At 42.7% G+C, this 22,777-nt stretch overlaps 1 protein-coding gene across 2 annotated transcripts in view; it reads right to left on the bottom strand.

The window, feature by feature from the left end:
- Positions 1-22,777, bottom strand: part of LOC126469753 (sodium-coupled neutral amino acid transporter 9-like) — a 370,196-nt gene that overhangs the window by 186,893 nt on the left and 160,526 nt on the right. For both annotated transcript variants that reach the window (XM_050096967.1, XM_050096968.1), the window contains exon 2: positions 8,787-8,891. In XM_050096967.1, the coding sequence (XP_049952924.1) occupies positions 8,787-8,891 (105 nt within the window). The remainder of the gene's footprint in view (positions 1-8,786; positions 8,892-22,777) is intronic.

The following is a 22,777-nucleotide window of genomic DNA, read 5'->3' as shown; positions in this document are numbered from 1 at the left end:
CTGTGATACAATATCCACAGACAACGTCTATCTTTAGGAGTTCTGGGAAGCGGGGTGATCCAGAACTTTTTTTGATGTGTGTAGGTATAACTTCGATTGCTTTCACAAGCTGTTTCACACGAGCAGGAATGTGTTGAGGGTTTTCTTTATAGCATCGAAAGTATTTAACTTAATTTAAAATCAACCTTCTCACTTAAATAAGGAACTGATATGTCGCCATAAAACACACATTCATATTCATCTGAAGACCACGTGTCTGAATTTAATTCGGCTGTATCCGAAAAGAAATTCAAGTCTTCAGAGCGGTTTCTTATATTGTCTACCAAAGACTGAAAAAATTTCTTGCGAAATGTTTGAAATTTGTTATACTTATAGTAATCGCGACCAATTTCAATATGCGCGTTTCCTCCAACTCCTGTATTATCATCCTAATTCTCAGCGAGTCATTAGTTTTCAGAGTTTCAAGGGCTTTTATAGCCACGTCAATTTCTTGTTTGGCCTTAAGGACTGATGAATTTCTGTTTTACATAAGGAATGATAATATTTGCAGAACTTTTAGGGCCTCATACAGCACAACTAATTCCATTGTAAGCATCCATTTTGTGAAAAATTTTAGCAACCTTCGAAATCCGGATCTGTCACGATTTGATTGGGAACCACCGTGACTCAGTTTTTTGGAAATACGGACAAGACAAATGAAAGCCTGGCCTGATTTTAATAACCGAGAGGGCAGTTTTTTGTGAAACACCCTGTAGTTGTCTTTGATTATTGGGACTTTGAGAAAACACAAAATATAGGGAAGTTAAAAACGTCTGTTTATGGTACACATCTGCCACATCATCCAAAACATTATGGTCAGCTAGTTCCATTTTGTAGTTCGTACAACGCACGGCAATTAAGTTCTTATGTAAATGACTACGCATTAGAGCTGCCACGCCTTTGTAATGTGCAAGCATTGTTGATACATCAAGTGAAGAAATGCCAACAAGATGGTTTCTTAATACATGGTATTTAATGTTATACTGGGGCTGGTAACAGTCTACCGGAAATACCTTCTCCTCCTCCACTTTCTAAGTCAACGATATCAAAAAAATAATTCAAGCAACGCCCTCAGAAGACAAACGAACATGTATTATTTAACAGATTTTACAGGAAATCGTTGTACTTTTGTCCACCATGACACTGAAGATTGTATCCGATTCTGTAAGGAAGTAAGTAAGATTATTATTCATGTCTTCTCCTATAAGCATAATGATATTTCGGCGTTAATACTTAGAATGAAGCATACAACTGACTGAAAAAGATTTAATTTTTGTAGTTCCATTACTTCGAATATGATTTGAATGATAATTTCTGATCAGCTATTACATATGCGGATCTGGACAACAAAGGAGTTGTAATTACTTTTTCTTGACGTTGCTTTCCTCACAACTTTTCACTTTCACTCGCGCATTTTTCTATATTTTGCTTTTCTTTGCTACGTATAGTTCTACATATTTCATGTGTGATTTGCACTTTGCATGGTCACCAGTTTTACCACATAGTTTTTTGGTGTTATTTGCAGAAACACCAGCTAAAGACCGCATTATCGACAAGAACATGTGCCATGTTTTTCGCCTTCAGATCACGATCTTCTGATCACACTGTGTATATTACCAAGCTTTTGTCATTCACAGTCAGCCACAGCTTAGTTTTTTTCCAGTTTTGAAAAAGGGTAAGGGTACACAATATCCCACTACAATTTTAAGCCTAATGTTACTCCCATTCGTACTTTAAGAATTCTTACAGTTCTTAGTCCCTGGAGATTCAATATCTTTCTCTTTGTTAGCACCTTCATTACCGTTTTTATTTTTAGACTGACCCTAAGTTTTAACTCTTTTAGCGCCACCGTTAGTATCGTGACTGTCAATGTTCGCCCACGTTTCTGGGAATGAATTGCTGCTAAGGAATGACGAAATTTTGCTTTGTTTGCAAGACATGCTGAAATTCCGTAGCTTTTCCAGGTAATGCTACATACTCGCAGGCAACGGATGTCAGAGCTTACGTTAGATTAAAGCAACAATTACAGCTCGAGAAGGACAATTCAGTTTGAAATGTCTTCAAATGTTTAAATACATAACGCTTCTTTCCGAAATCAGTGAGAAAACATGTTAATAAAGCAACGATTACAGCTCGAGAATGACAGTTCAGTTTGAAATGTCTTCAAATGTTTAAATACATAACGCTTCTTTCCGAAATCAATGAGCAAACATGTTAATGTTAATGTAGTAATAGTGTATTAATATTTGTATTTTCTGTGTACAGTTCCACAAATTTAAATTAAATGTTAAGTATTACATATCCGATGAGGGGGAAATAAAGATTGGGATTGGATTGGCAATTTTAAATCAGAGGGTGGGATGATTTGATGCCGAGGGGGAGGGGGCGTGGAGGGGGGGGGGGGGGAATCCCTGCCATCCCCCTTGCAAATCGCACGCTGCTCTATTGAGATCGAAGCTGAGTGTGACAGTGAAGTTACCTGATTGCGTATAACAGGTCTGGTGGAGCCAAGTTAATTGTTGGATGTTTTTACCGGCCACACGATTCCTCTGTGACGCATCTACGGCCAGTAGCGCGTAATACGCATATCTTGCAATACTAGTAGGAGACGATTTCAACCTACCGAGTATAGACTGGGACGTCTGTGGACTAACTGTGGGGCTATAGTCAGACAGTCTTGTGAAATATTTGGAACACATTCTGTAAAAACAGTCTTGAGGAGATAGTTCGGCAGCCCAGACACGATGGAAATATTTTAGACCTTGTAGCTAGAAACAGGCCGGACCTTATCGACAGCGTCAGTATAGAGCCGGGGATTAATGACAATGATGTCATTATAGCAACTATGGTTGTGAAAGTTAAGAAATCAGTCAAGAAGGCTAGGCGAGTGTTTCTGCAGAGGGTAAGCAGTTGAGAGCATCTCAGTTAGTCAATTGAAGTCATTTAGCAGTAACATGGACGCAGAGGAATTATGGGCAAAGTTTAAACAGACTGTAAGTTGTGATCTGGGGAACTATATGCCTAGTAAGTGGATTAAGGACGGAAAAATCCACCTTGATTTAAAAACATAATCCGGTAATGCTGGGGAAGCGAAGAAAGATTGTTGTACTCTCGGTTCAAAAGAGAACGCGCAGATGACGATAGGCAAAGGTTAGTAAAGATCTGTGCGTCTGTGAAAAGATATATGCGCGAAGCATACAACACCTTCCACCGTCATACCATAGCAAAACATCTGACCGAGAACCCGAGAAAATTGTGGTGCTATGTAAAATCGCTAAGCGGGTCTAAGCCTTCCATCCAGTCAATAGTTGACCATTCTAGTGAGACAATCGATAAAAGCAAATGAAAGCAGAAGTTTCAAATTTGCGTTTAAGAAATCTTTCACACAGGAACATACCGTCACTTGGCCATCGAACAGACTCCCGCATGGAACAAATAGTAATAAGCATCACTGGCATAGAGAAACATCTGAAAGAGTTGAAAACAGTTAAGTTGCCAGGTCAAGATGGAATCCCAGTTCGGTTTTACAAAGAGTACTCTACGACATTGGCCCCTTGCTTACCTTGCATTTATCACGAATCTCTCTCCCAGTGCAAAGTCCCAAGAGACTGGAAAAAGAGCATGGGACTTCTGTGCATAAGAAGGGTAAAAGAACGGACCCGCAAAATTACAGGTAAATATCCCTAACATCGGTTTGCTGCAGAACCCTTGAAAATATTCTCAGTTCGAAAATAATACATTTTCTTGAGAGAGAGAAGCTTATGTCCACGAGTGAGCACGGTTTTAGAAAGCATCGCTCGTGCGAAACTCAGCTTGTCCTTTTCTCACATGATACCCTCAAACCATAGATGAAGGGCAACAGGCAGTTCCCATATTTCTACATTTCGGGAAATCATTTGACACGGTGCCCCACTGCAGACTTAACGAAAGTACGAGCAAATGGAATGTTGTTGTTGTTGTGGTCTTCAGTCCTGGGACTGGTTTGATGCAGCTCTCCATGCTACTCTATCCTGTGCAAGCTGCTTCATCTCCCAGTACCTACTGCAGCCCAAATCCTTCTGAATCTGCTTAGTGTATTCATCTCTTGGTCTCCCTCTACGATTTTTACCCTCCACGCTGCCCTCCAATACTAAATTGATGATCCCTCGATGTCTCAGAACATGTCCTACCAACCGATCCCTTCTTCTAGTCAAGTTGTGCCACAAGCTCCTCTTCTCCCCAATTCTATTCAATACCTTCTCATTACTTATGTGATCTACCCATCTAATCTTCAGCATTCTTCTGTAGCAGCACATTTCGAAAGCTTCTGTTCTCTTCTTGTCTAAGCTATTTATCGTCCACGTTTCACTTCCATACATGGCTACACTCCATACAAATACTTTCAGAAACGACTTCCTGACACTTAAATCTATACTCGATGTTAACAAATTTTTAATTTTCGCAAGCGCTTTCCTTGCCATTGCCAGTCTACGTTTTATATCCTCTCTACTTCGACCATCATCAGTTATTTTGCTCCCCAAATAGCCAAACTCCTTTACTACTTTAAGTGTCTCATTTCCTAATCTAATTCCCTCAGCATCACCCGACTTAATTCTACTACATTCCATTATCCTCGTTTTGCTTTTGTTGATGTTCATCTTATACCCTCCTTTCAAGACACTGTCCATTCCGTTCAACTGCTCTTCCAAGTCCTTTGCTGTCTCTGACAGAATTACAATGTCATCGGCGAACCTCAAAGTTTTAATTTCTTCTCCATGGATTTTAATACCTACTTCGAACTTTTCTTTTGTTTCATTTATTGCTTGCTCAATATACAGATTGAATAACATCGGGGATAGGCTACAACCCTGTCTCACTCCCTTCCCAACCACTGCTTCCCTTTCATACCCCTCGACTCTTATAACTGCCATCTGGTTTCTGTGCAAATTGTAAATAGCCTTTCGCTCTCTGTATTTTACCCCTGCCACCTTCAGAATTTGAAAGAGAGTATTCCAATCAACATTGTCAAAAGCTTTGTCTAAGTCTACAAATGCCAGAATCGTAGGTTTACCTTTCCTTAATCTTTCTTCTAAGATAAGTCGTAGTGTCAGTATTGCCTCACGTGTTCCAACATTTCTACGAAATCCAAACGAGCAAATGGAATAGGTTCTCAGATACGCTGATGAGCTGAAACGTTATGACCACTGTCCACCGCGAGGCTGAATGCCTCCGGGGGTGCTGCAGGCACGTGACGCTGTAAGGAAAGGATGTAAGCGGAAGAGAGACGAATGGACAGTCATTATAGCGATGACACTGGCCGTAAATGCGAAAATCGACTGATATAAAAGGTTTTGACAAAGGGCACATTGTTATGGCCCTGCGGCTGGAAACGAGAATATGTGAAACGGCGAAGCTGGTCACCTGTTGGCGTACTACTGTCGTGAGCGCCTATGGAAAGTGGTTGAAGATGGCGAAATAACGGGTAGGCTGTATGGTACTGGACACCACATCTCATCACAAAACGTAGAGGTCGAAGGATCATCCAGGATAGGCAGCGACCTGTAGCAGATCTGAAGACAGAGAATAATGCTGGTGCGGGCGCAAGTATTTCGGAGCACACCGTTAAAAGGCCATTGTTGAAGATGGAGCTCCACATCACACGACCCCTGTGTGTTGACCGAACGACATTGTCAGTTATGATTGCATTTGGCACAGCATCACCGTGGATCGATAGAAACGTGTCGCCTGTCGAATCAGTCGCATTTCTTGTTATACCAGGTAGATTGTTGGGTCCTTACACGCCAGCATTCAGGCGAATATCTGCACGAAACATGCACTGCGCCACAGATGCAGGCCGGTGAGGGCACAATTATGCTATGTGGTACACTGAGTTGGTATTTCGTGGGATTTATGGTGGTAATCGAAGGCACAATGACAGCAGCGGACCAACTGCATCGCTTCATGCTTGAAGTCTCCCCCTATGGCGATGGCATCTTCAAGAAGTATAACTGTCCATGTTGCAAGGTTAGAATCGTGATACAGTGGTTTGATGCGCATTACAGTGACCTCGCATTGACGTCTCAGCCAGCAAATGTGCCTGCAACACACACAGGTCGCCAGCTGCGTGCCCGTAAACTACCATCCCATAATTTCCGAGAATTGCTTGACCTGTATGTAGACATATTGTGCCACATACACTATGTGATCTAAAGTATCCAGACACCCCAAAAACATACATTTTTCATATTAGATGCATTGTGCTGCCACCTACTTCCAGGTACTCCATATCAGCGACCTCAGTAGTCATAAGACATCGTGAGAGAGCAGAATGGGGCACTCGGCGAACTCATGGGCGCTGAACGTGGTCAGGTGGTTGGGTGTCACTTGTGTCATACGTCTGTACGCGAGATTTCCACTCTCCTAAACATCCCTAGGCCCACGGTTTTCGAAATGATAGTGATGTGGAAACTTGAAGGGACACGCACAGCACAAAAGCGTACAGGCCGACCTCGTCTGTTGGCTGACAGAGACCGCCGACAGTTGAAGAGGGTAGTAATGTGTAATAGGCAGACATCTCTCCAGACCATCACACAGGAGTTCCAGACTGCATCAGGATCCACTGCAAGTACTATGACAGTTAGGCGGGAAGTGAGAAAACTTGGATTTCATGGTCGAGCGGCTGCTCATAAGCCACACATCACGCCGGTAAATGCCAAACGACGCCTCGCTTGGAGTAAGGAGCTTAAACATTGGACGATTTAACAGTGGAAAAACGTTGTGTGGAGTGACGAATCACTGTACACAATGTGGCGATCCGAAGGCAGGGTGTGGGTATGGCGAATGCCCGGTGAACGTCATCTGGCACCGTGTGTAGCGCCAACAGTAAAATTCGGAGGCGGTGGGGTCATGGTGTGGTCGTGTTTTTCATGGAGGGGGCCTGCACCCCCTGTTTTGCGTCGTTCTATCATAGCACACACCTTCGTGCTTCCCACTGTTGAAGAGATATTCGGGGATGGCGATTGCATCTTTCAACACGATCGAGCACCTGTTCATCATGCACGGCCTGTGGCGGAATGGTTACACGACAGTAACATCCCTGTAATGGAGTGCAGAGAGGCCTGACCTGAATCCTGTAGAACACCTTTGGTATGTTTTGGAACGCCGACTTCGTGCCAGGCCTCACCGACTGACATCGGTACCTCTCCTCAGTGCAGCACTCCGTGAAGAATGGGCTGCCATTCCCCAAGAAACCTTCCAGCACCTGCTTGAGTGGAAGCTGTCATCAAGGCTAAGGGTGGGCCAGCACTATATTGAATTCCAGCATTACCGATGGAGGGTGCCACGAACTTGTAAGTCATTTTCAGCCAGGTGTTCAAAAGGTTCAAAACGCACTAAGCACTATGGGACTCAACATCTGAGGTCATCAGTACCCTAGACTTAGAACTATTTAAACCTTACTAACCTAAGGACATCACACACATCCATGCCCGAGGCAGGATTCGAAACTGCGACCGTAACAGCAACGCGGTTCCGGACTGAAGCGCCTAGAACCGCTCGGCCACAGTGGCCGGCCTTCAGCAAGGTGTCCGGATACTTTTGATCACATAGTGTATATCCGGAATCCTATCAAGGACTTGAAGAATCTCTGTTGTACTATGCTTGAAATGTGGAACAACATGCTATTAAACAGGTGGTCATTATGTTTTGGTTCATCGGTGTAGGCGAGTGGCTCGAAGAGCTCTTCAGTAGCAGAAGCCGGCATATTGTCGTCGACGGTGAGTGTCTTTCAGAGACAAGATATTGTTAGCAGTGTCCCAGGGAAGTGCGATGAGACCGCTATATTTTATGTATACATAAATGATCTGGCGGACAGTGTGGGCAGCAATATGCGGTTATTTGCTGATGATGCAGTGGTGCACGGGAAGCAGTCAAAGTTGAGTGACTGCAGGACGATACAAAATGACTTAGACAAAATTTCTAATCGGTGTAATGAATGGCAGCTAGCTCTAAATGTAGAAAACTGTATGTTAATGCGGATGAGTAGGAAAAACAAGCCCATGATGTTCGGATGCAGCATTGGTTGTGTCCTCCTTGACACAGTCAGCATTAGTTGTGTCCTCCTTGACACAGTCATATCGTTTATATATCTGGACGTAACGTTGCAAAGCAATGTGAAATGGAACGAACATGTGAGAATTGCGATAGAGGGGGGGGGGGGGGGGGGGGGGGGCGAAGGGTCGATGTCGGTTTATTGGGAGAATTTTAGGACAGTGTGGTTTGTCTGTAAAGGAGACCGCATATAGGACGCTAGTGCGACCTATTCTTGAGTACTGCTCGAGTGTTTGGGATCCATACTAGGTCGGGTTAAAGGAAGACATCAAAGCAATTTAGAAGCGGGCTGCTAGATACGTTACCGGCGGATTTTGAGGAACGCTATTGAGAAAATATAGGGAACCGGCATTTGAAGCTGACAGCAGAACGATTCTACAGTCTGCAAGATATATTTCGCGTAAGGACCACGAAGATAAGATTCGATGAATTAGGGCTCGTACGGGGGAATACAGACAGTTGTTTTCCCTCGCCTATTTGCGAGTGGAACAGAGGGGAAATGAAAAGTAGTGGCACAGGGTACCCTTCGCCACGCACCGAACGGTGGCTTTCAAAGTATATATGTAGATTTAGATGTAGATATTAGATTTAAGTTACTCTTCTATAAGCACTAAAGGCACAGAAATTGTTTTTTTATGTGAAATATGAGTACACCTTACCTGTTAACGTTGGATTGTAAGTCTTTTTTTTCTCCCGATGGAACCTCTGTAGTAACTGTCGTCTCGAAATCGCTTGTTTCCGAGTCCGGAAACATGCAGATCCCCCTGTAAATGAAAACCACATTAACTGTGTTGCTAATAACTGTAGCATCAAATTTGCATATGAGTCGTCACTACAATGAAAAACATATGGAAGACAACGAAAAAGACGTAGAACAGGGGAACATATCGGTGATTGTAACTATATATAAATTGTTGACATGGCTTCTTTAATCTTCAAATAACTACAGATACTGTAGTCAGTTCAAAAATGGTTCAAATTACTCTAAGCACTATGGGACTTAACATCTGAGGCCATCAGTCCCCTAGACTTAGAACTACATTAACGTAACTAACCTAAGGACATCACACACATCCATGCCCGAGGCAGGATTCGAACCTGTGACCGTAGCAACAGCGCGGTCCCGGACTGAAACGGCTAGAACCGCTCGGCTACAGCGGCCGGCTGCCTGTAATAAGTGTTCCATTATTTTGTTAATCAGAAAATTCCGCGCAGAGCAATGCCATTGCAACATGTAAGTGTAACATACACAGCTGTCCCCAAAATCAGGGAATAAAGTAACGAAATATCTTCTTATATAAACTCTGCTATGCGGTGTTCTTATAGCAGACGGCCACTTCGCAGATGAAAAACATATAGCGATGAGATCGTATTATTCAGACTGATAGAAGAGCAGCCTTTCGTTCAATGAGACGAAGAAATTAATGAAGTGGATTCTAACGTGGACAATATGCAAATTGTCCTCTACGAGCATGTTAAGTGAATTCGCAGTTGTTGGCCAAGAGCTATTTAAGATCAAAATTTGGATAATGTTCGAACACTTAACATGAGGAAGATTACGTATATACACTGCTGGCTATTAAAATTGCAACAGCAGGAAGAACGTAAAATAACGAAATTTTATTTATTGTTCATTTACTGTATAGTGGGGAGAATAAATGATTTAATTTGTGCGTGATTTGGGGATATACAGGATGCGAAGTTTAGTAGGCAGAACTGTCACCTCTGGCAGAATAATGGCTCTAAACTTGTCTGGGGATCGAGTCGAACCGAACTTTTATTACAGGCATATTGCTTCTGCTCTATGTCAGACTTCATCTGCCGCAGCGCAGGCGCGTGATGGCGTATCAGTTTCTCGGCAACCCATATTTTCAGTGGGTGAGAGACCTGAAAGATACGCTGGCCAGGACAACAGTCGAATTTCGTCTATATCGAGGTAGGTCAGGACAGTACGGCCAGTATACGGACTTGCGTTACCCCGGTAAAAGATAACTTTATGGAGGTCTCGAAGATAGAGCACATCCACTGGTCTTTAAACGTCTAAAAAGTAACGCCTTCTGTTCAAGTTACTATCTGTGCGGAGCAGAGATGAACATGTTAAGTGCCTAACGGCAACTCATACCATCACACTAACAGCTGGGCCCACATGACAATGACAAATGATATCGGTCTCCTTGGAAGTTCGATGCTCGCATGTGTCTGTTGTGATGCTGTACGAAGAAATGGGAGTCGTTCTAAAAGATGGCGCTGCGCTACTCGTGTATCCGCTGCTGTCGTTATGCGCACCACTGTCGTATAGAAACTTCTCTTGCTGCAAGCAATACTATTTCCTGGCTCGAGGTATGCGAGGTGGCTATACGATACTGCACGGCAGGGCAAACGATATACTGTATGTTTTCCTTGGCGCTAGACGTGTGGGGCCGTTAAAGTCCTTCATGGCGATGAGTATGGCGCTGTTGCATTCACTGATTCCATATTCGCATTGTAACGGATGGCTCTGAGCACTATGGGACTTAACTTCTAAGGTCATCAGTCCCCTAGAACTTAGAACTACTGAAACCCAACTAACCTAAGGACATCACACACATCCATGCCCGAGGCAGGATTCTAACCTGCGACCGTAGCGGTCGCGCGGTTCCAGACTGTAGCGCCTAGAACCGCTCGGCCACTCCGGCCGGCCATTGTAACGGAATACCGCTTCTGACACCAATTACAACAGGGTGTCTAGGATGGCTAGTGTGAGCGGCGATTCTGTACCGAATAAGGTTGCAGGTACAGCAGACAAGGCAATCCTTGGATACAAGAAATCCTTTATTGCTGTTTGTTTATTAGACTTTGATGCTGCTAATCTCCATGGCGAGGGCGGCAATTGCACCGTCACGGCGTCTCCCGGTACGCCAACCTCCGACCCGGCCTTGTAGACTGAGTTGCCAGATTTTCAGGCAGTAATAATCCCTTAAATGTGTATGCATTTATGCACCAAAAAATTTAAATTACGCACATAAAGTATGCACGTAAACTGTTCGCGTGAAATGATATAAAAACTGAATTGATGTCGTTTTAGTACAAATAGAACATATGTAAATGCCTGTGAATGATGCACAAAGAAACTTTAACAAAACATGCAAGAAAACTAGTACTTTATATTAATTTACAGAAAGCTATTGTGCTCACAGTTATGTTTCCTCCTCCTTCTGTCACAGTTCACAATAACTGTATGTTCCAGATGTTCGAAAGTAAGTTGTTGCCTCGCAAAATGTGCTTGTAGGAGGAGAAACTTCTCTGCTTCACAGGAACTTAAAGGTGCATGTACAGAATCGGCTGTTTGTTCCCTGTTAGCGATGTATTGCTCGGAAGTTCGATGCACTTATCGGTTAAAGTTTCTTCGATTTCACAAATTTGTTCGTATTCTGGATTTTTGAAAGTATATTTTGAACTTTTTGCTTCACTATTTAACTAACTCTCCCAGGAGCAGAATCAAGTTGAGAGACTGCGTTTTTGAACACAATAAATCACAAAGAGAACTGCCTGTCCCCATAGAAACAATTGCCGTGGGAAGATGAGAAAAATGAGCAGATATATATGTAAGATCAGCTACTATTTCTGGGGTGTTCAGAACATCTTGGACAGTTTGAACTGATGCTGCATTTTTACGATCAAATGTAGAAACGAGTTCCTAACAGTTTCTAAATCTTCGGTGTAGTAAATTACTGTAGGCAAACATGTCTCCCAGCGCCTTATGATTGGTTCTGGTGGCAGCGGAACGTCAAGTGCTGCTGCTTTGAAGGCTTGTTTTCTATAAGATGCTTTTACATCTTCTTCAAAGCAGACAACAATTTGTCAGCAGGATGCAAATTTGCACGAATAGTTTCAACTATGTGATGTAACCCATGAGAAAGACAAATCAAATGTATCATGATGGGAAATATAACTTTGAGAGCAGTACCAGCTTTGACCATGTAACTTGCTGCACCAGTCACAAACAGTTGTACATGCTCATACTGAATGTCATATGGCCATAGTAAATTTATACAAGCGATAAAAAATGAGGAAACTGTGGAGTTATTTGTCATTTGAAACTGATCCATGGCAAGTACATACGGCGTAGATCGAACATTTTAGTCAAGGGAACCAATTAAAATATTTGAAATAAACCGTCCCTCACAGCTTTGTGTTCCGTCGATTGACACCCTTATAAAATTATTTTGAATTAGATCCCTTATTTTTTTAATGGTCTGGTCGTAGCACTGCTGTACGTATTTTTTACGTATTGTCGATTCGTCTGACATTTTACACCCTGTATGCTTCTCAGTGAAATTTCTCAGAACTAGGTTAGTTAATTTCCACAGCAGAATATCTGACAGCAAAACGGTTTCGCACAAATCAAAAGAAAACTACGAAAAAGAACTGTTAGAACATTCACCTAACAACATCTGGATGGGACGACTTTTGTGGATTGACGTCTTACATTCGTTCCGAAAATGAGTCATTTGCAGTTTAGTATTGTATTGATTTAAATGTTATGAACATTATAAATTGAAACACTTTTAAAAAATCGTATTCAAATTAAATAATAATATTAAAGCTGTTGCTATGTGTTACATATTAAGCAGCTTGTAATACTTACATCGGTTAGGAGTAGGTTTATTTTATGTAACTGTGTATCTGAAATTTGTGAAGTGTGTATTAATTGTTGTTTAAACTCCTTGATCTACGGTAAGAAAATTAGAGTTTTGTAATGTATATATGAAAGAAGCAAAAGAATATGTTGAAATTTTAAATTATTATAATATGAATATGTTTATATAATAGAATATGTTTGTTAAAACCTGCTTCATGCTTAGGGCAATTGTATTTGTAACATGTAAACGCTGTAGGAAAGTCCCTCCGCAACGGAGGTGGTATGGCGCGATGTAAAGGGTGGGGTTGGTGGTCGAACAGGGCACCTCCTTCGTGTGAAAGGTACGCAGTATGTGGCTAGCTTCAGCACGGTACACTTAGACGGTGCTAAAAGAGGTAATTGGAAGCTGCATTATAAGGGATTTGCCTCGGATGAGGATCTGACTATTATTTGCTATTCACGGCATCATGGAATGGCTCTAATAAGTTGAAAATCCGACGCCAAGAAGAGACTTTATAGAGCATTCGTACATCAAGAGCCGTGAGTACAGTTAGCCGCCATGTCACCTGCCACCAATCTTCGCCACTGCTTCACAAACTTCATACACTCAGTTAAGTAATGTATATGGGCATGGGCCAGTTAATTTATATGCTGTTTCAGTAATAACCATACGAAACAAATTCGTGTCCGGCACAATATTTTCAATCCTGATCACGAACCTACGCAGGGTCCTCACCTACGTGTTACTAAAATCGAGTATGCTGATTTATATGAACAATTCTTGCATTCATGTGTTTGAAAGTGGTTTTTTGTCTAAAGTAATAGGAGTAGCGAAAGTTAAAGCTAAAACCACAAAAGTAAAGGTGGATAGGCTTTTGCTACAGAATCCTTAGTTTATTATAAAGTATAATTTTGTAGGATTACAGCCAAGATTGTGTAAATATTGTTGGAAAGAGTACCTGCTTCACAGGTAATTAAATTTCAAGTACATATAAAGCTTTAATGAACAGATTTACGATAGTATTGTTAGAAGAGAAATTATGCACAATTTTAAAGAAGGTGTATTTTTGGAACCCATCATGAAAGGTTCCTTTTTTTAAGTTAATTAAACCCAGTGTTGTACTTTATTGTCTTGCAAAGTAATTTATGAACTACTCCAAGTGAAGTGAATGATTAGCTTTTAGAGTTAGTCTTTACTACTGGAATAAACAAAGAACTTTGACTAGTGAAACTGTACTAGTTTATGGGTCCCCGTCATATCCACGCCGCGCGGGATTAGCCGAGCGGTCTGAAGGCGCTGCAGTCATGGAGTGTGCGGCTGGTCCCGGCGGAGGTTCGACTCCTCCCTTGGGCATGTGTGTGTGTGTGTGTGTGTGTGTGTGTGTGTGTGTGTGTGTGTGTGTGTGTGTGTGTGTCCTTAGGATAATTTAGGTTAAGTAGTGTGTAAGCTTAGGGACTGATGACATTTGCAGTTAAGTCCCATAAAATTTCTCTCAGACACACACACACACACACACACACACACACACACACACACACACACACACACACACACACACATCCTCCACCTATTAAGAAAAATTTTACTATTACTGTTACTAACAAAAACTACTATATGTAGAGGAACTTAAACAGTGTATTTATGATATTGCTAACCTTTATTTGCGTTTTTCATGCCACTCAAAATAGAAGCCCCTTATGTCCAAATTTAGTTCTGCACTTCATGCAGTGACATTCCAGTATCTGATAAAGCAATGATCTTTAGTGTGAGTGTCATTAGTATGAACGTGGTGCCAATTTGTTCCCCATAATTTACTGGTGTGTGTGTTACTGGTAACTTCAGCTACACAATATAGAGTGCACTGTGTCAGTTTGTATCCTGTTTGCTATTCAAAGGGAAATCTTATCAAAATTAACTGCAACAATACTCAATTTTCTCAAAAATTTTGTATCACCTCGGTTCCCAGAGTTACGGAACCTGTACAGAAAATTGGCATAGAGATCAACATAAACATCATCTCCGCCCTTTTTATTGCTCATGAAAACCACACATTGCATGTTGTACCACCATACAGAGAGACCTTCAGAGGCAGTAGTCCCATTGCTGTACACACTAGTATCTCTAATATCCAGTAGCACGTCCTCTTGCATTGATGCAAGGCTGTATTCATCGTGGCATACTATCCACAAGTTCATCAAAGCACTGTTGGTCCAGATTGTCCAACTCGTCAACAGCGATTCGGCGTAAATCCCTCAGAGTGGTTGGTGGGTCACGTCGTCCATAAACAACCCCTTCCAGTCTATCCCAGGCATGTACGATAGGGTTTACGTCTGGAGAACATGGTGGCCACTCTAGTCGAGCGATCTCATTATCCTGAATGAAGTCATTCACAAAATGTGCACGATGGGGGCGCGAATTGTTGTCCATGAAGACGAATGCCTCGCCAAGATGCTGCCAATATGGTTGCACTATCGGTCGGAGGATGGCATTCACGTGTCGTGCAGCTGTTACGTCGCCTTCCATGACCACCAGTGGTGAACATCGGCGCCACATAATGCCACCCCAAAACAGCAGGGAACCTCCACCTTGCTGCACTCGCAGGACAGTGTGTCTAAGGCGTTCAGCCTGACCAGGTTGCCTCCAAACACGTCTCCGACGATTGTCTGGTTGAAGGCATATGCGACACTCATTGGTGAAGAGAACGTGATGCCAATGCTGAGCGGTCCATTCGGCATGTTGTTGGATCCATCTGTACCGCGCTGCATGGTATCATGGTTGCAAAGATGGACTTCGCCATGGACATCAGGAGTGAAGTTGCGCATCGTGCAGCCTATTGAGCACAGTTTCAGTCGTAATACGACGTCCTGTGGCTGCACGAAAAGCATTATTCAACATGATGGCGTTGATGTCAGGGTTCCTCCGAGCCATAATCCGCAAGTAGCGGTCACCCACTGCGGTAGTAGCCCTTGGGCGGCCTGAGTGAGGTATGTCATCGTCAGTCTAGGCATGGTTGAACTACAGACAAGAAGAGCCGTGTACCTCCACCCTGGTGGAATAACTGGAAGTGATCGGTTGTCGGACTCCCTCCGTCTAATAGGCGCTGCTCATGCATGGTTGTTTATATCTTTGAGTGGGCTTAGTGACATCTCTGAACAGTCATAGGGACTGTACCTGTGATACAATATCCACAGTCAATGCCTATCTTCAGGAGTTCTGGGAACCGGGGTGATGCAAAACTTTTTTTGATGTGTATATATTTACAAATTAATGCGCCTAATTGGGCTGGCGACCGTTCATTTTTTTTCATTCTTTTACGATTTTACCACTTTCATTAACTGCCAAGGTTACAGTCTGGTTGGTTTTTTTTTTTTTTTTGTTAATTTCATCAAAATCAGTCTATTATATTCCGATACCCTTGTCCATTAGACACGCGCGCGGTCGAACTTCAAAATCCTCTCAGAGGGTAACATTAGCGTGTTTCACTGAACGTTCGTATTATAAGGTCCAAAAGACACAGTCCCGAGTAGTCCCTTAATATTCATGTTGGTGCAGCTCTGCAGGGAAACCAGGGAGGTCTCGCAACCAAGGCCACGTACTACGAGAGCAAGTGCAAAGGGTAACTCCTAGCAGCGAATGGGGAAAAATCATAAATAAATACATAAAAATAAGCTTTCATATTAACCGAATAAGTGAGGAAATAATCAAAAAAATCCACATTTTGTAGAGAATAAGTATTTTAATTTGAAACAATTAAAGATTTCCGAAAATATTATGCTTATTCACAAAACAGACAAAATACCCGTTTATATGCACTATAAAAATGCCTAAAACGTAAGAAAACAAGTAAATCGAACATATTATCCACAAAGCATACGTGTCGAATAACAGAAAAAATATGCATTTGCTCGAAAATCCGGTCCCTACTGATGGTGCTGACCGTGTGCTACCACCACAGCTGTGTCTGAGGGGAAGAAATCTCACGTTACCGCCGGTCCGTAGCGTGGTAAGACCAATGAAGATAGCTGTCACTGTAAATACGTCAGGCTGCGTCCGTCCCTCCCCTCTCCTCCCTCCCCACCCTCCCCCCACCAGTTGTACAGGGCGCGGACGTCCGAAAAGGTAGCATCAGAGTGATGGCTACTAAGGACCTGGGCAGTCAGGCAATGTTCGTTCGTGGGGCGACGTTGGAGGCAGCGACCTCAGGGCTGTGTCAGTACAGCTTGCGGCGCTGATTGACACACAGTAGGCGAAAGAGATGGGAACCCATCCGACTGACGTTTCACTTTAATGGGTTAAATAAGTAACTGTTTGTTTGCCTGCAGCTTTCAACAACGTCAGCCCAATCTTCCAAGCCAATAAAAAGAACACTAGACGCCTAAGGTTGGACTCGAGCCCATCCTGACACACCCCGAGACAATTCCTACCAATCAATAGCGGTCATTTGCAGTACGCCCTGAAAATATCGCATGTGTGTGGCAGTAAGGCCGGATCACTGCGCGATTGACATGTAAGTGGCGAAAACAACACTTTTTCACTTCAGCATGAGGCCTAACATGATCTTCTGATAAACAGCCAACTTAAAATGCCATATTGAATAAGAAACCCAGTGCATAATTCTTCTTTCTATATAGAATCAATATAGCAATTCTCCAAAGTATTTTGTGTGGTTGCACTGAAATGCGAATTATTTGCTACCGTCTTCAAGGTGCTGCAATTTTAATGGTCAGGAATATACAGGGTGAACTTTAACAAAACCGACAAACTGCAGGGGCGGATTCCTGACTGTAAATAGAAGAAAAAAGGTCCTATGAACATGTGTCCGGAAATGGACGGTGTGTGTGCAACGATAACAAGTCGTCACGGAACACATTACAGAGCTGCATCGCATCCACGTCACAACAGATGTTCAACGTGGCCTCCATGGGATGCAAAACACGTGTTCACACGTCGCATCATGGATTGCCGCATTCATTCGCACATTCAGGCCTCTCTCCGAATATCGTCTCACTGTGGAAGTGGGGTGATGCTCCGTTATGCAGAAACCACATAACCTGTCATATTACCAAAGGCACATTCTTAAGCAGCCCCGACAGAGTACACTGCAGTAAGTCCACTTACGTTTCCCCGTCGAGACATTGCAGAACAATAACCGGTCCAAGTATGTGGACGCCAAAAATCCGTGCCCACACATTGATGCTGAACCGATGCTGGTGAGACACCTCAACTGTTCCCCGAAGATTGTCTGCAGCGCACAAAAGACAGTTATGCAGATTGATGATGTCAGTGCTGGTAGAGGTTGTTTCGTTGGTAAAGAGGATTGATGACAGAAATCCTATAATTATGATGTATGTAGCTTCAGACAGGTTGCTTACAGGCCATCAACTTGCCTCCTCCTAACCAACACACGGCCATCACTGGCACAGAGGCGGAACCAGCGGTCATCAGAAAAGACAACAAACCTCTAGCAAGTCCTCTAATGAGCTCTCGTTTGACACCACTGAAGTCGCAAATGACAGTGGTTTAGGATCAGTGGAATCGACGCTACAGGGAATCTGGTTCGGAGCTGTCCTGGAAGTACCCGGTTTGTAACAGTCCTTTGTGTCACTGTCCATAACGCCAAATACGATAGTCTTGCCTCACGGTAAATCCAAGTGGCCGCCCGGAGCTAGGTCTTATTGCGACTGTACATTCTCGTCACCACCGCTGCCAGCAAACGTGTACAGTGGCTACATCCACTGTGGTGTGCCACGCTTGTCTGCGCAAGATGGAATCCTTCTGGAAATCCATGAAGAAGTGAGGAAGTGGATGGGGCGTTAGGAGATTAGACTGGTGGGATTCAGATAGTACTGCAACAAATGGTGCTGTCCGCATTATCCAAATGATCCTAGCATTCGCTTCAAGTGACTTAGGGAATCAGGATCGCCTAAGACGAATTTGTTTTCCCGGATTCTGGATATGTCTCCAGTGTTTTAATCACCAAAGCAACTCATTCGATCTATTTGAAGATATCTTTGTGTGAACAACATTCGCTCTAGTGACTCAACCACGTATGAACATCGCATTAAAATACAAAAGCCCCATTTTCTTCCCAGTCTTCTCCAACGTCGATCTGCTGCCGCACATAAACGAGTACCAACATGAACGCCCCATACCCCTCTCTCCAACTCGCTTACATTTTCCCATCCTACCACCTCTAGGCCCCATAAGCTATCATTAGATCAAGGCTTTAATAACTGCCACAGTTTCTTGACCACTATAATACTATCCTAGTTCCTCGATGTTCCAGACTCTACTTATCAGACATTTTGCAGCCCAACAGATACCCTGTGTCGTGTGCCGCGGTCGGTATCATATAAGAACTTAATTAGCAATTTCCGTTTTCTTTGGATATGTAATTGAGAATTAGTCTGATAGGAGTTACACAAACACGAAGTTCATTATTTTGTTTATTCTATGTGAAATTGTGAAGAATGGCGCATTCGGGAGGACGACGGTTCACACCCGCGTCCGGCCATCCTGATTTAGGTTTCCCGTGATTTCCGTAAATCGCTTCAGGCAAAAGCTGGGATGGTTCCTTTGAAAGGGCACGTCCGACTTCCTTCCCCATCTTTCCCTAATCCGATGGGAACAATGACCTCGCTGTTTGCTCCCCTCCACCAAATCAACCAACTATTGTGAAGAATGGAAATTATTTGCGATTCGTAAAGTGGACTATAATTGCGCAGATTCTCGTATTCTGCTAGTAAGAAGCGAGTGACATTCCGTTTAAACAAACCATTTCAAAAGCGAATTATTTATACAGACCAGTTCCTCGATAACAGTTTATGACAGCCTGAAGATAACGGAATCACAACCTACGTTCTGTTTTCTGTACAGAGCACAACAACTACGGAGGACTGCAGGTTGGTAAACATCATTCAGAACTTATGCATTCCACTCAGGGCGGTGGAAGCACTCTTAGTACAAATAAGATCACTAAACAAAAAACATGGCTCTGAGCACTATGGGACTTAACATCTGAGGTCATCAGTTCCCTAGTTCTTTTTAAATGATATAATCCGTCACAGCCACTCTAAATTCGCAAGCAGTAAAGCTACGAATGCCCCTTTACAATATGGAAGCTCCACCAAAGCTCGTCACGGTTTTCTACTCAAAGAGGCCTTTGAGTAGTCTCTCCAGTTTAGTGTTGAATTCACTGGCCACACCTAAGCAGCCACGTTGTAAAATACTGCGAACATTGTCAGCGTTGTTTAACTGCGAAGACAAATCTGTGCTATTATAGAACTCACGGCACTTTGAACTGCGAATGGCAGTTGATTAAACCACATGCGAAATTTCAGCTTCTGCAAGCAATGTTCGAAGGTTATGCTAAAATTCTAATGGGAATGTGTTGCCTGTAACCTCACTATATGGCACTTGTTGAATTCATAGTCTCTTGAGTTCCGAAGACAACGAAACACTTGGTTTTTCAGCTGTTCATTTTTTTCACACAGTGGTTGTGTTGTGAATAATCTCAGACAATAATGAACGAATCTGAGTGTCCAAAGCACCAATGTTTAGTGCAAACTGAAAACTGTTATCCATAGACAGTAACGAAAATTACAGCATTTTGAACCACAGGTCTGGCTGTTGCGGCATATACAGGGAGTGGGCAAAAAATGGGAACACCAAAAACGTAACACATTACAATGCCTAATACAGTATATGGATCCCACTGGCGTTCAAAACAGCATCCAATCATCTCGAAATGGATAACTGCAGGCCCTGTATGGTTTTCAAGGGAATTTTATGTCATTGTTCCTGCAAACTTGTGACAAGTTCAGGTATCTATGATAAATCTGGAGAGTGCCCAAGCACCCTTCTCTCCAAAGTAGCCCAAAACGGTTCAATAATATTGAGATCTGGTGATTGCGTAGGCCAGGGGATGCGACATTTCATCCTCGTGCTAAAAGTGCTAACAGTGAAATATTGCAGTTTATTATTGCTCACTTGCAAATACATAAAGCATGAAACAATACAGAAATTCACCCACATGGAAGTAAGTTAAAGGAAGGGAAGACAGACACAATAATAAAAAAGATATTGTATATTACATTATTTCAGTGATTGTCTTTATTTATCGATAATTGTGTCACCACAAGTGGTATTAGCAAAATTGAGAAACCAATGTAAGATACTGATTTCTGTGGCGTCATCATGGGTACCAGCGACGTTGTTGCCTGAGATAAGACTGCTACCTCCATACTCCAGTCCAATCGAATCAAACCACACACAGAGCTCAGTTCGAAACATAGTAAAGAACAATGATAAGTGGGACATATACGACACACCAGACAACAATCGACACTTGAGTGCCTCTCGGCGATGATTTCAGACACACATTGTCAGCAGTGCTACCAAGAATGAGTGCTGATGAGTTAAAAGGCCTGCTTAAATGGCTCCAGCCTGCGGCGCAATATCACGCGGGTGCATTTAACTGTGAACAGGCTTGTGCGAAGTCCACATGAATGGACTCGCCCGCACACTAGGAGGTACGTTTTGTTTTCTCAGCGACTCTTAGAAATCATGCAAGCATGATCGATACGATAGCGTCATGATTACTAAGCGGTCTGCTTATCGATAATAGTTTTGTGCTGCAGAGCAAGTAAGTTGCTAAATCTTTGAAGGGTCACCGGTTTGTAAGTGAATCATTGGGACATTAAGTACTAAGTACTATGTGATAGATCACTTGTGCGTGTTGTCTATAGCAATCTATTTTATCACGTTCATATGAAGTAGCATTTTCAGTCCTGTCGAGTTATCTAGGGCAACGCGTATATCCATTATTCGGTTATAGAGGTCGTAAATAGAAACATAAAAGAAGTGTGAAATTATGTGTGGTTTGTAAGTTAAAAAATAAAAAAGTCTCCCTCTAAGATTTTTTATAAAAATAATAGCCTGATTTTCTTGATGATTACATAGCAAAAACTCACGTCTTCCATTAATATTTGATATTAAGGACGACGCAGGAGAACTATCTGCATCAGGATTAGGACCGCATGAGAAGTAGGATTTGTTGATTCTAGGATGATATGCGTTTTTGTAAGTGAATGGTTTGTAAAGGAAGAGGAAGGCAAAGCTGTTGGTAAAGGAAGGGGAGAAGTTGCGAGAACTGGAAATCTGGCATAGAGAGGACAATGAGAATTCTGTTTAATCTGGAAGATTGAGCAGATATCTAGGTGAATGTCAAGAGCAGCTAGGGAAATGCTAGTCCAGGAAATTCGAACTTGTGGACCCTTTGAATCATGCCCCATTCGGACTCACTGTATTCCTCCTGGGGAGTGTATCTAACTGAATGTCACGTTGTGGCATCATCCACGCACAAATACATATCCTGATGTTACAGGGCGTACGTTGATTATGGTCCGTAGAGTCATATGTGTAAACAAAGTAAATGTCATGCGAGCCGATGCAAGTGGCCTTCATCAACTTGACGACGAATTCATGTGTGTGAAATCCGTTAAAAGAAGAAAGGCATTTGACCTGTCTCTTTTCATAATTATTCGTTCTTGATAATTATTCAGTTGCATAATGAGATCAGAAAGCAGTAGGTTGCTTGGGTAAGGATATGAGATTAACTATTAAAGGCTGCGTTCACACTGCCGGCCGGGCCGGGCCGGGCTGACGCGTACTGGCTCGGCTCGTGCCTAGCCAGCTCAGGCCGACGAGTAGTGCATTCACATTGCACGCCGCGCCGAGCCGGGACGGCGAAATGGAAAATCCATTTCTCCGATTTTCATGTTTTAAAAATTCTTAGCAGTATTTAAGACTTCGCCACATCGTTTTATGAACTTATTTTTTCCTTAAAAGCGTTACTTACGTCGTGAAAAAAGAAAAAGTCTACTTTTCGTTTCGCGTGATTTCTTAGTTTCGTAACGCTTCCCAACCGATTTTGAAGAAAGTATGCGGCTAAAGAATCTGATTTTTGCACACGTGATAGTGCAACATCTTAGCTTCGTATTGAATCATTTATCTTTCCATATTTCTTA

Source organism: Schistocerca serialis, chromosome 3 (assembly GCF_023864345.2).
Source record: "Schistocerca serialis cubense isolate TAMUIC-IGC-003099 chromosome 3, iqSchSeri2.2, whole genome shotgun sequence".
Lineage (NCBI taxonomy): Eukaryota > Metazoa > Arthropoda > Insecta > Orthoptera > Acrididae > Schistocerca > Schistocerca serialis.
This window is presented reverse-complemented; position numbering and strand designations above follow the sequence as displayed.